General features: G+C 40.8%; 1 protein-coding gene across 3 annotated transcripts in view; it reads left to right on the plus strand.

Annotated features, from left to right (window-relative positions):
* Positions 1-14,416, plus strand: part of LOC107219420 (cGMP-dependent protein kinase, isozyme 2 forms cD4/T1/T3A/T3B) — a 31,847-nt gene that overhangs the window by 11,195 nt on the left and 6,236 nt on the right. For 2 of the 3 annotated variants that reach the window (XM_015657637.2, XM_015657639.2), the window contains exon 3: positions 13,934-14,153. In XM_015657637.2, the coding sequence (XP_015513123.1) occupies positions 13,934-14,153 (220 nt within the window). Of the gene's footprint in view, positions 1-693; positions 1,906-13,933; positions 14,154-14,416 lie in introns of those variants that run through there. The other variant, XM_015657638.2, reaches the window with a different exon arrangement.

Below are 14,416 nucleotides of genomic sequence, written 5' to 3' on the forward strand. Positions count from 1 at the left end.
TCGCAATACCTACATTTATTCGGAAACCTTGAAACCATCGCTGCAGTGCAGTATAGGTTATCACAATCTTTTCTCCTCTCGCCAAGTAAATTCACGCTACCTACATTATACGTACAAACATGTATACTCGCATCGTTCGTTTATGCATGTTCGGTGATCTCCATTTTGAAAATGAATCTATCGTATTCAAAATAACGAACAGAGTGACCCTTCGAAGGGTTGAGCACTTCTTAATCGTACAAAGATGCGGGTGTATGCTTATACACGATACCGCGTGTGCAGGCAAATTAAAGATTCGCTCGCTGGTTTCGTTATTATTATTGTTGTTGTTATCACTATTATATACCTGGGCAGCGCGAGAAATGCGCAGGCACAATGCGACGGAGCTTACCTGCGGGAATAACAGGCGAAGCTCTCGTATCGATGCGGAAAACGACCGTGAGACCGAAGACTGCAGGCGGAGCAACGGATTTGTACGTACATAGACGCGAACATGTGGTTACCAGCGGATGTCGAAGTAAATCCAACTCGCTGAATGAGAACCGCTATCCTTTCTCTCGCGTTAGCGAGCGGCGAGTAAAGCAGCAGTGGGAGCTGGTGAATAGCCGGCCCAGTGGTGGCTGGAGAGGGTACGCGGGGCAGAGTGGGTCTTCGCGGGCGTAGTTTTCACCAGCCCCGGGTCCCTCTGTCAGTGAAGTCTATACGTGCCGAGAGGGCCTACACCATGTCCGGCATGGCACAACTTGCAGCTCGTTGTCCTTGCCAGACCGACGGGTGACGGCTGACGCGGAGTGTAAGTCAACGTCGGCATCGTCGTCGTCGTCGTCGTCGACGATTTTCAGTGAAATCGAGTTCCGAGGTCGCGTAAACACCGCGTGGTGAGACGAGATACGGTTCTTTCCTAGTTGTTACCGAGTAAATCGAAAGTGAAATCATCCTTGGTCGTCGATCGTGTGTAAATCGTGTGATCTCTGGGTCGTCCGCAGGTTCGTAATCGCGTTCGCGCTGCTCGGGCGTCAAAGGTCGTGCGGATGACGTTTACTCGTCGACCGATCACTGCAGGTAGAACGGTATATCACAGCTGAATTTTGAATGACCGTCTTTTGTGCACCGCGTATTCCTCCCACATCTTGATGTACCGCTAGTCGGTGGTTTGTTCGCTCCTTTTCGCCTGCCTGACTGCTTGACTGTAACCGCCTACGACCTCCGGAGCCAACGAGCCTTGCTTCGGCCGTTCGCGCTCTTGCAGCTTGCACGACAGTGGACCTCGCGAATAACAAAGGAACTTGGACGATACTGGTGTAAGGCGGCTGTCGGGACGCAACCGGATTTCACCGCCCGGCACGAGTCGCTGGTGATTCGGGTACCATCCGACACCGTGATACGAGCTTTTGGAAGAGAGGTTGGCGCAACCCACGCCGAACATGAAGGTCCGAAATTACCCGGGTCGCGCCGTCCTCGAGGACCCGGAGCTGCTTCTGGACCCGGATGCGACTCGAGGCCGTGCCATGGAATTGCTGTACGAAGCCAGCTGGCGAGAGTGCGGTGTTAACTGGACTAACACCTCGAGGAATTCGTCGGTGACACGCAATTCCGAGGGGGATATTAGGCAACCGTACGCCAAGGTGATATCCCAGCTCGAAGGCGTTCTTGACGGCGATTCCACATCCCCTGAACAGCACCGTTCGCCCAGGTCGAGCAGCGAGCTCACCACCGACAGCGACGCTTCGGACAATGGTCAGGGCAAGGGGACCAGGACGAATGGGAGCGGGAACGGGAACGGGAACGGTCAGGGCGGATTCTTGATTCCTAGGCCCAGACTTATCGTGCCTGTTCACACCTACGCAAGGAGAAGACGGACCGGTGCTCCTCCTGCGAGAAGACGACCCCATCAGGAACGCGAAGGTATCGGGGAACGGGACGGGCCGTAATTTTTAATGGTAGTAGTAATAATCGTGGATCACGATGAAGTTTGCTTGGACGGGGATACACGTTATACGACGGCGACGATGACGGGATGGGAGACGGGCTGGCCTAGTGCCAATTTCAATTTTATCATCCCGCGTCGAGTTTAAGATCCTCCGATTACGTGTTTGTCAAATAGAACATGAGCGAAGAATTTTAAGGAAAAAACTTCGGAGAAGACACGGAGAGTTTTTCGATCTTGGGATCAATGATTTTCACTCGATAAATCTACGCGGATATAAATCTATCAGTCGATCGGTAGAGAGCGGGAAATATTGTACAAGGTGAAATCGGAAAGCAACTCGACGATTTTATAGGTTGATTTGTGAAAATTTCTATATTATAGTCGATGAATAGTCAAGTTTATTCCAAACTGCGGGTATACTACGTATATCTGTCTTACCGTTTAGGCAAGGTCGTTGGTACCTAAAATAATATTACTGGCGGTGAAAGTAGGAAGAATTCCCCAATATTAAGTATAATAAATGTAAAACAGTATGTAGAAAAATATACTCGCTTCTTATTCGCAAATGCAATATGTATGGAACATACATTTTTGTGTAGCCCAAAAAGATTCGTGAAATATCTGTCGTCTTTCAGAAGAAACTTGGAAGAGATACAAAAAAAATCGACTCAACTAAAGACCAAAGTTCACGGATCATCTTTCAATAAATCACCTTCCTCGCGAGAAAAATTCATACCTTGAAACCGGTTGATGGTTTTTTTTTTTTCAACTATACCAACTCGTTTCAAAGTCTCAGAATTCGTGTAGTCGTTCGAATTTTACGATCATTTGCAGATTTTCGCTTGTTTAGAGATGACTTGTTATATGCATTGGTCATTCTTAACTTTCGGTCTTGCATATGTAGAAAGGTGTATGAAAGTTTTGAAATCGAAAGTTGACATCCTGTGCAGGTATACTTTATCAATTCCTCTGTTTATTATTTATTCAAGTATAATCGATTTCAAATAACGATGAATTCGCATCCCGCGAATGTGATTCTCACGATATCGACGTACTCAAGACGTGACTGAGATGTTCTTGGCATCACGTACGCGGAAAACGCTGCGGGTTACAAAATACATCGATATTGCAGTTGCGGGAGAAGGACGCGACGTATGGTCAAAATAATTCATATCGTCAGAAGCGCGTCAATTATGTTTCGAAAACAGGAAATGGAAATTTGATGAAGTTTCTTTCGAAACGTGTAGCCACTTCCGGCCCATGACCCGACTCAAACTGGGTCTTCATCTTTCCCCCCTCCTTCGTCTTCTCACTGTTTTTGCTTTTTCCTTTTCATCCCGAGTATTAAGAGGCACTCAACCTCAACTTTTATACCCCGATACCTTGTCTTTTAAAGTTTTCAACTCTTTGTACGAACCGTAACAACGCGGGTTCAACGGTATCATAAAGTCGGTCACAAGCCGTGTGTTACATGCAAGCGGCGAACTCTTTGTTCGGTTACACGTATTATATACGTTACTTGGTCGTCATGCCAGGCTGTCTACGGTTCTTCAACATCCTGCAGAGCCAAGGCGTACCCGGATAATTGGAGCGTACTTGAAAAATTTTCATCTTCCTTTTCTCGTAACCCTCTTTCGCCGCAGGGTCACGACTTTGTAATCGTTCTCACATATACGCAAAACGACCGTAGCCAAAACTTTCATGTAACACAGAATCTACGTCATATGTTAGACAATATCGTTCCAAACTTTTTGTTTCTGCACCGTATCTACGTTATCTGTCGAGTAAGATACGTTTCATATTTTTATATTTTTTTCTTGTTTTCTGTTATACCATACAGTCTTACCAGTTTCGCAAGCTTCTTAGGGTTTTTTTTTGTATACTCGTTCCACGTTGTTTTGTCGGATAAAGAAAGATCGTTCTACCTAAAATGATACGGCGTCGCAGATCACGTATTTCCTGCATGGAAAAAATGAAGCAATGACGTAATTCCACCAGTCTAGTTAGAGATTATAATTATGTATATGCATTCGCGGAAAGAAATCAGGTTCAGCGTTGCTCGAGTTTTATTCTGGTCTTTAGAAAAGTTCTTTGGGTTAGAGATAAGCGTGATAATTATACTCGGTGTCGCAAGGAGATAACTCTACTTTGTAAATTCGATGTCTTGCTTTTTTTTCCCGCCTCAGTTATTTCTGTACAATACGAATCTGATTTGCCGGATTGTACGATGTACAGTCCATCGTATAGACGCAATTCTAACAAAGTATCTGGGACCGAAGCTAGCAAAATTCCTATCATTCAGACGTCGTATCTATTTTTTTAATGATCAGACATTTCAGCTACTCTTTTTAAAAACACTCCATATGAGAATGCATGATTAGAGTATTCGGTTAGATGAAAAACCACGAATAAAATGAAAAAAAAATTGTAAAAAAAAAAAAGAAAACGAAACAACGTTATATGTTCCCTAGATCACGGCTCTCGATAAATTGCACAATATCTAGGGCGATATACTATATCCAGATCCTGTACCCACGAGGTTATTCGATAAATCTTTCAAACCGGCGCCCGTAACTCATATATAATAATATCCCTGCAAACTTGCGGAGCTGTCAGCGTTCTGAACCGATCTGAAAATAAGAATAAAAATAATATTGATAAAAAAAAAAAAAAAAAAAAACGTCAGATATCAAGTTAACTTATATCGTCGACGACGATGAGGCGCAGGCGTCACTCGAGATCTAGACGGGTCAGATTACTCCCGACTTTGTCGCATGGAGGAGCTTGTAGGATAAACGCTGAGGTATGGATACGAGCCCTTGCTCTCCAATCTCCAATCTGGACTTCGCTTCTTTCTTTCTCTGTCGCTTTTTCCTTCTCCAGCTCTCTCTTTCTCTCTCTCTCTCTCCCTCTCTCTCTCTGGTAACCAGTTCGACGGCTCCAGAGAACAATTGAATTTGCCGGACAACGGGTCTACCACCGCGTTTATATTCGTCAGGCGTGTCGCCTCCGGCTTTGAAACGAAGCGAGCGTGCCGAAAGAGAACGATGCATGGCATACCGTTCGTGTAATATATAAGTACGATAGTCGGAGTGCGAAAAATCGAATGATTTGCAGGCCGTTGGTATCTGACCGTTACGTTATGCACGTGATATCGGAGAGAGGAAAAAAATATCGAGAGAAAGAGGCTAGGCATGAAGAAACAAATCGATTAGTTTTTTTTCAACGGGGGGTTCGACTAATAGTTACATGGTACGATCAACCGACTGTCTTTATTCGTCATCGTTCGCGTTACGTTGCTCCGTAATACACCGTACACGTTACGTACATTCATCGTATACATTTACTTACAATTAGTGGTTTTATACCTCAGAGCAGCTGTAGTTGGTACCTAGTGCAGGCGTTTAGCTCGCCGACACGCTTAACTCGGGAAAACATATCTTCCGGTAGAGTGTGAGATCGAGAAGATAACCAGATGTGACTGATTGCAACTAAATCCGTCTCTTACGAATGGGCGTATATGTCTGTAAAGTATATCCTTGGTAGAATCGCGCCATGCAGCGTCGAAACCAGTCGCTATTAAAAACCTTGAACCGCTGATTTGTCCCACCAGAATCGCTGCAGGTGAACGCAGTCACGTATTTATTATTAGCTGTTTTCGTCTGTGCGCGGGAGTAAAAAAAAATTCATTAACGATTGCCGAAATTAGCGGTTAAACGTTTGCCATTTGTTTTTTCTTCTTCCTTTTTTTTTTTTTTTTTTTTATTGCGACCGGTTGTATTATTTATGTTCACGAATGTTGTATATATTTGCGTAAATGTGATTATACATACTCGTCGCGTGTATGTAAATAATAAACTATCATATACGACATACGTGTATAAGTAAATTCGGTCGTGTTGCGGTTAAATTTACAGTAAATTTATTCATCCTTATAATATTCTGATTTTCTGCTGCGGTATAAAGTATGCACGCACATCTTACAGGCAACGGATCGATGTGTCCAATATTCATCACGATTGATTATCGCCTCTAATCGCGAGGCCAGTTTTAGTGATATATGCGATAGTCAAATTTCCGTCTAACCAAACCGAAGCGTGACTTTTTCGTCGATTCAGTCTTCGAAAGAATGTTGCTCACCTCTCTCGGGGAACAAAAAAGCAACGCGGTTCTTAACACATTTTGTATTCGTGTAAGAGTTGGAAAAAAAAAAACTAATCGATTTTCGCAGCAGGCAGAATTGCTGTTGCTTAGTTTTTGCCACCGCTGCAATACGGACGTACCTACCTTACTCATAAACTTTCCGTGCATCACACTCTCGTGTTTTGAAATACACTCGGAACGATGACGTATAATTATATACAGCTACCGCTTCAGCACCGCATTTTAACATTGCAGGATAGCTGTGAAAGAAATATATTTTCTTTCTTTTCGCGGCTTGTTACCTGTAGAACAGAAATAACTACTTTCTGCCAAAGGAAAAAAAGATTGAAAAAATAAATAAATAAATAAAATAAAATTATCCCAGCACAATCGAATCGTGACGCGATAATATAGTCGCATTACAGCTCTTGGGCATTGCACAGCTAAAGTTATTATGAAACACGATACAAGCCGGACAGACAATGGCCAGCTTGACTCGCTGCAACGGAGCAAGGAGAACGCGTGAAGTGTCTTATTATATCTCAGGGAGCTCCAGCTCTCGAACGGTATTAAATTACGAGTTAATTTCAGTTCGGTTATAATCTGTATACACGTACACATTTATACACCTCTCGACGTGGCGGAGAAGAGAAGCCTGCGTTATACACGTGGTTTGAACACCGCGAAGTCGCGTGCATCGATTCGCCATTAAAAACAAATCAGGTTTCAACGATCCTGCAGAAAATCTTGACGCGGCATCGGCTAATCGTCGAGTCTACACAAATGTAGGTGGCAATAGCTAGGCTGAGAATCATCGCGGTTCTGGTAACCTTTCACCAAGGTTGCGCGATTTCACTACACATATATATACCTATGTGCAAATATTGTGTATGGATAGAGGTGTTATGGGTAATTTTTACCCACTCATAACCCTGCAGCAGCAGTTTATATAATTTATAGTTATACCTACAACGCGCATCCGTACATTGCAATTATGCACGTTTTTTTTCTTTATATCGCTCTTGCCTTGTAACGGCTCTGATCGTTTATTTCGACGAAACCCAGCAGCAGTGTATGTTATACTGTGACCACCATACATTGGGTTTTATGAATTTTATTAAAGAATAATTGAATGCACCTTCTGTCTTTACACACGACTATATATTGTGTGATCGATAAACTTTCTGCCTTATCGGTTGAGCAGCTAGTTCAAAGTTCTCGCAACTAATTTGGGGTGGAAAAATAAATAAGTATCAATTGTAACCGTTACGGTTGATCTTTGAGCTAATTGGCGTGATAGAGTTTATTATTTGGCATCCAATCATTTTAATCCGCATCTAAAGTAAAAAGAAAGAAAAACGTTGGCACGAACCCCTGCACTTACACTGGTACGAAGAAAATCGATTTTCAGCAGTCATTTTCTTTGATGTCGATTGCTAGACTGAATCGGGGCTTAGGCCACTTGAAAGAGCATGAAAATCTCTAAGAAGTACTTTATTATTATTTTTATTAATTAATCAAATTTTGGAACAGTTTTCATGCTCTTCTGAAAAATCTTAATGCTTGGACTTGAACCGTTTTACCGTGCCACCGTTAAAATATACCCTTAATTAGCGACGGTACGATAAATAACGCGGGAGAGGAAAAATATTTTTCTATTAATACTATAAATACTATTTACTATTCATTCATCTTCTCTCGAATCTTTTCCGCTATATATATATATATATATATATATATATACGAGTATATATATATATATATATATATATATATATATTAATGCTACAAAATTTATCCCCGCGCGATTGTGAATCAGCCGTTGACGTTTACGACCTACTAAAATCTATCTTGAATGTCGATACACTTGCCAGCCGCGACGTTTATACACGTCGACGTATTAATTGCGAATTATTTTACCATCCCGCCGTTTTACACGATTGTCAATTGTGTTTGTTGTTCTATAAATATACCTACTTGATTGATGAAACTTGTAACGTTTATATACACACACGCACGTATATATTTAAACCTTTACGTAGATGTACGAGATGGTACAGCAAGATTGTGAAATATGCAGTTGTAATGAAAAAAAAACGGTACAAATCGATTGCCACGCTATAACATTAAATAATTTTAATAAGGCGCGATATGTGTATATGTGTAATATGACGTAATTCGAGGTTTTTATTAAGCACACTAGCCACAGTGTGATAATTTTTTCATTCAACGCGTTACACCGCATCGTGTGCGCAACGAACCCTTCCGTCTCTCCTCGGAATTTATCGTATTATATATACGATGACACAGCGAAAGTCGATGTTTGCCTGTATAAAAAAAAGTTATAATACCTCGCTCTACGATATGCTGTATATAATCTAAAAGAAGATCAACAAATTCCAAAGAATTGGGACATCGTGCATGCATGGATTATATATATTTGCTGCATGAAAATAGATATCTAACCGATGAAAATCATCTTAATATTCACCAGAGACACCGAATAAGAAATTAAATCGATAAATAACCCGATGAAAATTATATGAAAAGACATACCGTCCAAGTAGATTATATTTTTAGCGTTCACCGCGGTCTGAACACATTTGCGAAATATTAGGAGACGATGAATCGCACGAAACGGGCTCTCTACGTGCCGATCGGCCCCCGAAGAACGCAAGGAAGTGAAAGCAGTCCTTGTGAACAATACACGTTAACCGATGATAAATAGTTAGGCACCTATGTAACAGAGCACCACCTATAAGGAATGAGACCTCGGACTTCCCCTCACTGGCGCAAAAATTTTCTCCCAAAGGTTACGTCCGCATGTAATCCCCTCTCCCGTACAATATTGGCAAAACCTCATTTTGGAATCCGTTCAGGAAGCGCGAAAAACCTTCTGACTCACTCAATCGTGCAGTCGCAGTTTGGGGAACAAAGGTTTGGTTAACAATTGCGTTACGCGATACAATTCTTCATCACAGCTCAAGTCCAGTAGACAGTTAATTTCATGCTCAAAATTCGTCTCGGTTTTCGTAATATGTATTCAATAGAACGTTCTTGCAATGTTTTTATTAATATATAAACTGGCAGGCGTTATGCAGCGATGAGCGCCAATGTTATAGATAAATGCCAACCTACATATGTAAGTACGCGAGATCCTTCGCTGGGTATGTGCTGTGTATTTGTAATTCTATTCTATATTGTGAGTTGCTGTAGCTGTGCTATAGAAGGGAACCGCTAGAAAGAAACTGGAGCTCGGTTATCTTGCCCTAGTTTTCTTCCCGTGATGTCATCGAAGATGGCAACTCTCTCTCTCTCTCTCTCTCTCTCTCTCTCTCTCTCTCTCTCTCTCTCTCTCTCTCTCTCTCTCTCTCTCTCTCTCTCTCTCTCTCTCTCTCTCTCTCTCTCTCTCTCTCTCTCTCTCTCTCTCTCTCTCTCTCTCTCTCTCTCTCTCTCTCTCTCTCTCTCTCTCGTACATGTACGGTGAATCCGCAAGATCCGATAACTTGCACTATGCATATAACGCATAGTATGCAATCTTGAGAGCTCATCTCGTAATCCGGTTGAATAAAATTGAGACCGTAATACGACACCTACGCAAATCCTCCTTTTCAGATTCTTCGTCGCACTTCTATAGGTATAATACAGATTCTTGAAAATAATCTGCAACGGCAATCCAAGTCCGTTTCAATTGGATGATTAAACTGACCGCGGGATAAAATTAACAAGCCTCCGCATCACGCCGGTCGCATTCAACGTTTCAACGCATCTCGGTCACCGTTTTATAGATTCGTTTAGCAAAGTCGTCGTATCTTTACATTTTCTTTTTTTATTTTACTCGCAGCTTATGACTTTGACGATGGACCTCGAATAGGAGGTCATTCTCTGGTAATGTATGTGTTTAGAAATGCGTGTCAGGTCGAATGTAGGTATACTACATATATGGATGTATATAACCCATATTCCCCGTTCATAATATTCGAAATGTTTACTTGACTTACTTATCATATATGTAAAATATGTGTATATCACCCCGGATGGTGAATTCGGTTGATAAATATTCGCAAATGCCAATTAACGAGTAAATTAATTGACTTTATCATTGCGAAACCTTCGCGCTGGATCACTGATAATTATAAACGCGATTCTAGTCAAGGAGTTGTTCAACTTCCGAGAATTGTTCCGGTCCGGGAAACTGGGCGGAAGCCGCTTGACTCGAGTGCCAGAACTTATTACGTCCAAAAGCCATATCGAGCAATGAGTCGATAAAGTTTGTAAGAATTTTATGACGTATACGACGCTTATTATACAGCTGTCATAAAGAGGAAAACGTTTTGTTAGTCATCGCAGCTTGACATGTATAAGAATATATTTGGTCAGGATGTAATAAAAATTCCTCAAACATAACCTGAAATTACGTATACGTTTAGTTACAGAATATTGCAAACGTGATTTATTCGTCGGTTCAAGAGCAGATGAAAATTACTTAAATTGAAGTTATTCTATTCGCGGAGACTGAGTTTAAACTCTAAAGATTGATCGACACCATATAATTAAAATCCGATAGTTGAAAGTAGGGAATGAATAAAATCCTCTGAAATAAAGTATAACGTTTGATAAATGATAACCAATAGATTTGATAGACTTGTGTCCAGATCACAGCAAACTTCTATCTTTGTTTATAAAACTGGGAAAAGAATTGGATTTATAGTTGATTCTGATAAACGACCTTCGGTTCGTTATTATTTTTGTTGTCATCGTCGTTATCGCGATTACTCCACTTTAAAAAAGGAGAACATTTTTTTTTCATACAACCTCATCTATATTTGCACATGTATGTCGTATATAACAATAAATCTCACAATAACCAAAAAGGTCGAAATACATAAGGAATGATGGATCTCGACACCGGCACAACACACTTTTATTTGTGAGCCCGTGTTATTATTATTATCATTAACATTTGTGTACACGAAACGAACGAAGCTGAACAGCCTGAGGTATCAAATAAAGTTGAAACAATATTTGGGAATGACATCGCTTGAATCTAACTATCTTATTTGCATGCATACTCGTACATAGTACATAGTATCGTAGACGGTATCGCTGGCAAGCTGGAGTCCGTAATAACTTTTTCTTAATCCTTGTACATGTGTCAACACGTTTTTTCCGTGTAAGTAACGTACCATACATACTTCTTACATGCCGCGAAAGTATATTAATCACTTGGGATATAGGTATATGCATAAATGTTACTAATACGCGTCGCTAATAATCGAGAAATTTGTACAGATAAAAAATGAATAAATAAATAACCAAACTTGTAGCGTTGATTTCTATTGCATAATATAACTTCACTTAGTAACAATTGTATTGCCCTCGATCTTGCTCTCCATCTTTATTATATGTAGCAGGGGGGTCTTGACGAAATTGTTTCGGACGGCTGTCGTGCGTGTATTCAATAAATTTCGTATCAACGCCAGACGAGGGATGGTTCATAGTTTAACGATAGTGGTCAACGTGCGTCGTATATTCTCTTGTCATATTCGATAAACGTTCATGACACTGCTGACTTATATATAGATATATATATAAATATGCGTACAATTCCTCGATGGGTATTGTTCAATCGAAAGAGCGCGTGTTTCCTTATAATTTATAGGTAGAATCTAGTAATATCTCGTCGGTAAATTATGCAGATTATTATACAGAACTGAAAGACATCGTTGTTGAATTTCTATAGTTCGTCCATTTGAGAATCAACTCACGGATGTCACAAACTTAGAAAGTCGGGAAAGTCAGGAAAAGACCGCATAAATTTACTTCATCGCTTCCGTTCGCCAGCTTCTATGGGCGTACATCGACACGGAGTCGGTAGACGTAATAATTAATATCGCAAAATTTACAACTGTTCAACTTGAAATTGTTACTCGTCAACCACCATAATACGATATAACAGGCGTCGTCGTCACCGACGGTGCAAACGTATCATATTTTACGCGAGGCGAATAAAAAGTAGCTATACTTGCTTAAAACTGCTCGACCGCTCCAAAAACTTATATCCTATGTGTACCAACGAGCATTATAAAACGTTGGTTATAGGTTGTTTATTTTCCACAGGCATCGTAACTTCGCTGCGTGTTTGCACAGCTTGAAAGGCATCACACGTATAAAGGGTTCCATTTAGCCGACCCTTTATCTCTGGCTTCTTCACCGCTTAACAACCGCGTCTTCATTTTTGTTTTCTTCTTTTTATACCTACTTTCCTTTCGTTGGCCGGTAACCACGTATAGGGAAAACTTCGTATTACAGCTCCGGTTCTTTTGATAACATTCTCTCTCTTTTTCTCTCTCTTCCTTTTCCCCTCCTCTCCCCCCGTACCCTGTTTTCTTCCTCCTCGCGTCTAAATAGCTGGTCCTTCTTCTTCTTACCGCGGTTATTGCCTTCACTTCCAACCAGCCCGGCTTTCAAATCCCAGACCTACCTCACGGTGCGCCTTATTGCTGTACATCCACTCTGCCGCTTATCTTCGCGGTTCTCGAATGGTTTCGATAGGTCCTATTCATAGGCTGTTAATTGTTGCTTGGCGATTTGTGGATACTTTTAGAAAAATTAAACCAGACTTACGTCGTATAGTAGGACTAATACCGCGGCATTGTATATGAATTTTATTCCATCACACATCGGCGCAAATTCGGAGATAATTAGTAAATGACACATCAATAGAATGCATACAATGATTTGTTGTAACAAGTTTATCTTGTAGATGTTTCAGAACAGTGACAAGCCTTGAATCACCAAGTACAGTGATTTTGTCAACTGTAAACTCTCCGTATCAGGTCTTCTTCTTCGCCTGGTGAACTACAGTGAATAGGTCAACTTCTTTTTTGAAATCCTCGAATATGCGAGAATTGGTCCATTTTGTTCCATTTTTTGAATTACTAACGATTACAGCGATCTGCTCATGAAATTGCCTTCACGAGAGGTGCACGTTGCACAAATTTGTCAAATGTATAATACATTTTTTTTTTGTTGTTATCCTCGTTCCAGTTTACGAAATTTGCTTATAAAATTGAGGCGAGCAATTTGAAAGTGGCACGATAAGAAATCTCTGTTAAATCGTTGAGCCGGCATTCGCCGCGATTTCGAGTTACCCAATTTCGCGTTACCTAATACAGCGCGCATGTATACAGGTACGTATAATCTATCTACCGCGAGTGGTAGTTCTTGCAACTACGAGTTAGTTCACAGAACACGTGCGTGCAATGAAGGAAGGAGTGAAAAAAAGAATAGAGTTTGGTCTTACTTTCATCGCGGCAGCGGCTGCCAATGTTTTATTATACGTGGAAGGTATATAAATTATATACGTATCCAGCTTTGTATATCATGCTCGGGCTGCAACTATAATTACACACACACACACACACACACACACACACACACACGCTTATTTGTTGACACACGATTGGCTTCAAACGTAAGCAGTTATCTATTTCTCGGAACACTTTGAAACGTTTTCTTCACGGCAAACATATCCTGTAATAACAATCGGTGTATACTATTTTATAACGGATTTATCGCTATACTAGGTACGTATATAAAGAATTGAAAAGGATAGTGAAATTGAGTTCCTGCGCTAACGATAAAAAATGAGAAAACTTGACTGTATAATACAATTGAATAATTAATGAAGTGGTATGTTTTTTATCACGTTGTACTTGCAGGCGGATAAAACGAAATTGACAAAGGAAAGTGACACGGATTTGGAAATTTTCATAAATCCTTGCCTGACTATAGTTAAACTGTGTATGATTTATTTATTACCTTTTAATTTCGGATTGAAATTTTGTTTTTTTCCAGAGGGTAAGGTCGAGGTGTCAAGAGATGGGAAATACCTCAGTACGCTGGCGCCGGTTAAAGTTCTCGGTGAATTGGCAATTTTATACAATTGTAAAAGAACAGCCACCATAACAGCCGCGACGGACTGCCAATTGTGGGCCATTGATCGTCAATGCTTCCAGACTATCATGATGAGGACTGGACTTTCTCGTCAAACCGAATACACCGACTTCCTCAAGAGGTAATTTCTTATTATATACACACGTTCCCGTCTCAGACTTTGTTGAATTAGAATCAAGTGAAGCACCGTGACATCGGTAAATTTACTTAATAAAACCAGTTGTTATCAAAGCGGTGATTCTTTCATCGGTTAATTTATTGGCCTAAATAGATACACTTGTGTTACAATGAACAATTATTGTCCTCAAGTTGATAGTGCAAAACGTTGTTGAATTTACATTCGAGTCTAATGTATATATTATATATGGCTTATTCTTCCCATGA

This window comes from Neodiprion lecontei, chromosome 1 (assembly GCF_021901455.1).
Source record: "Neodiprion lecontei isolate iyNeoLeco1 chromosome 1, iyNeoLeco1.1, whole genome shotgun sequence".
NCBI classification, from domain to species: domain Eukaryota; kingdom Metazoa; phylum Arthropoda; class Insecta; order Hymenoptera; family Diprionidae; genus Neodiprion; species Neodiprion lecontei.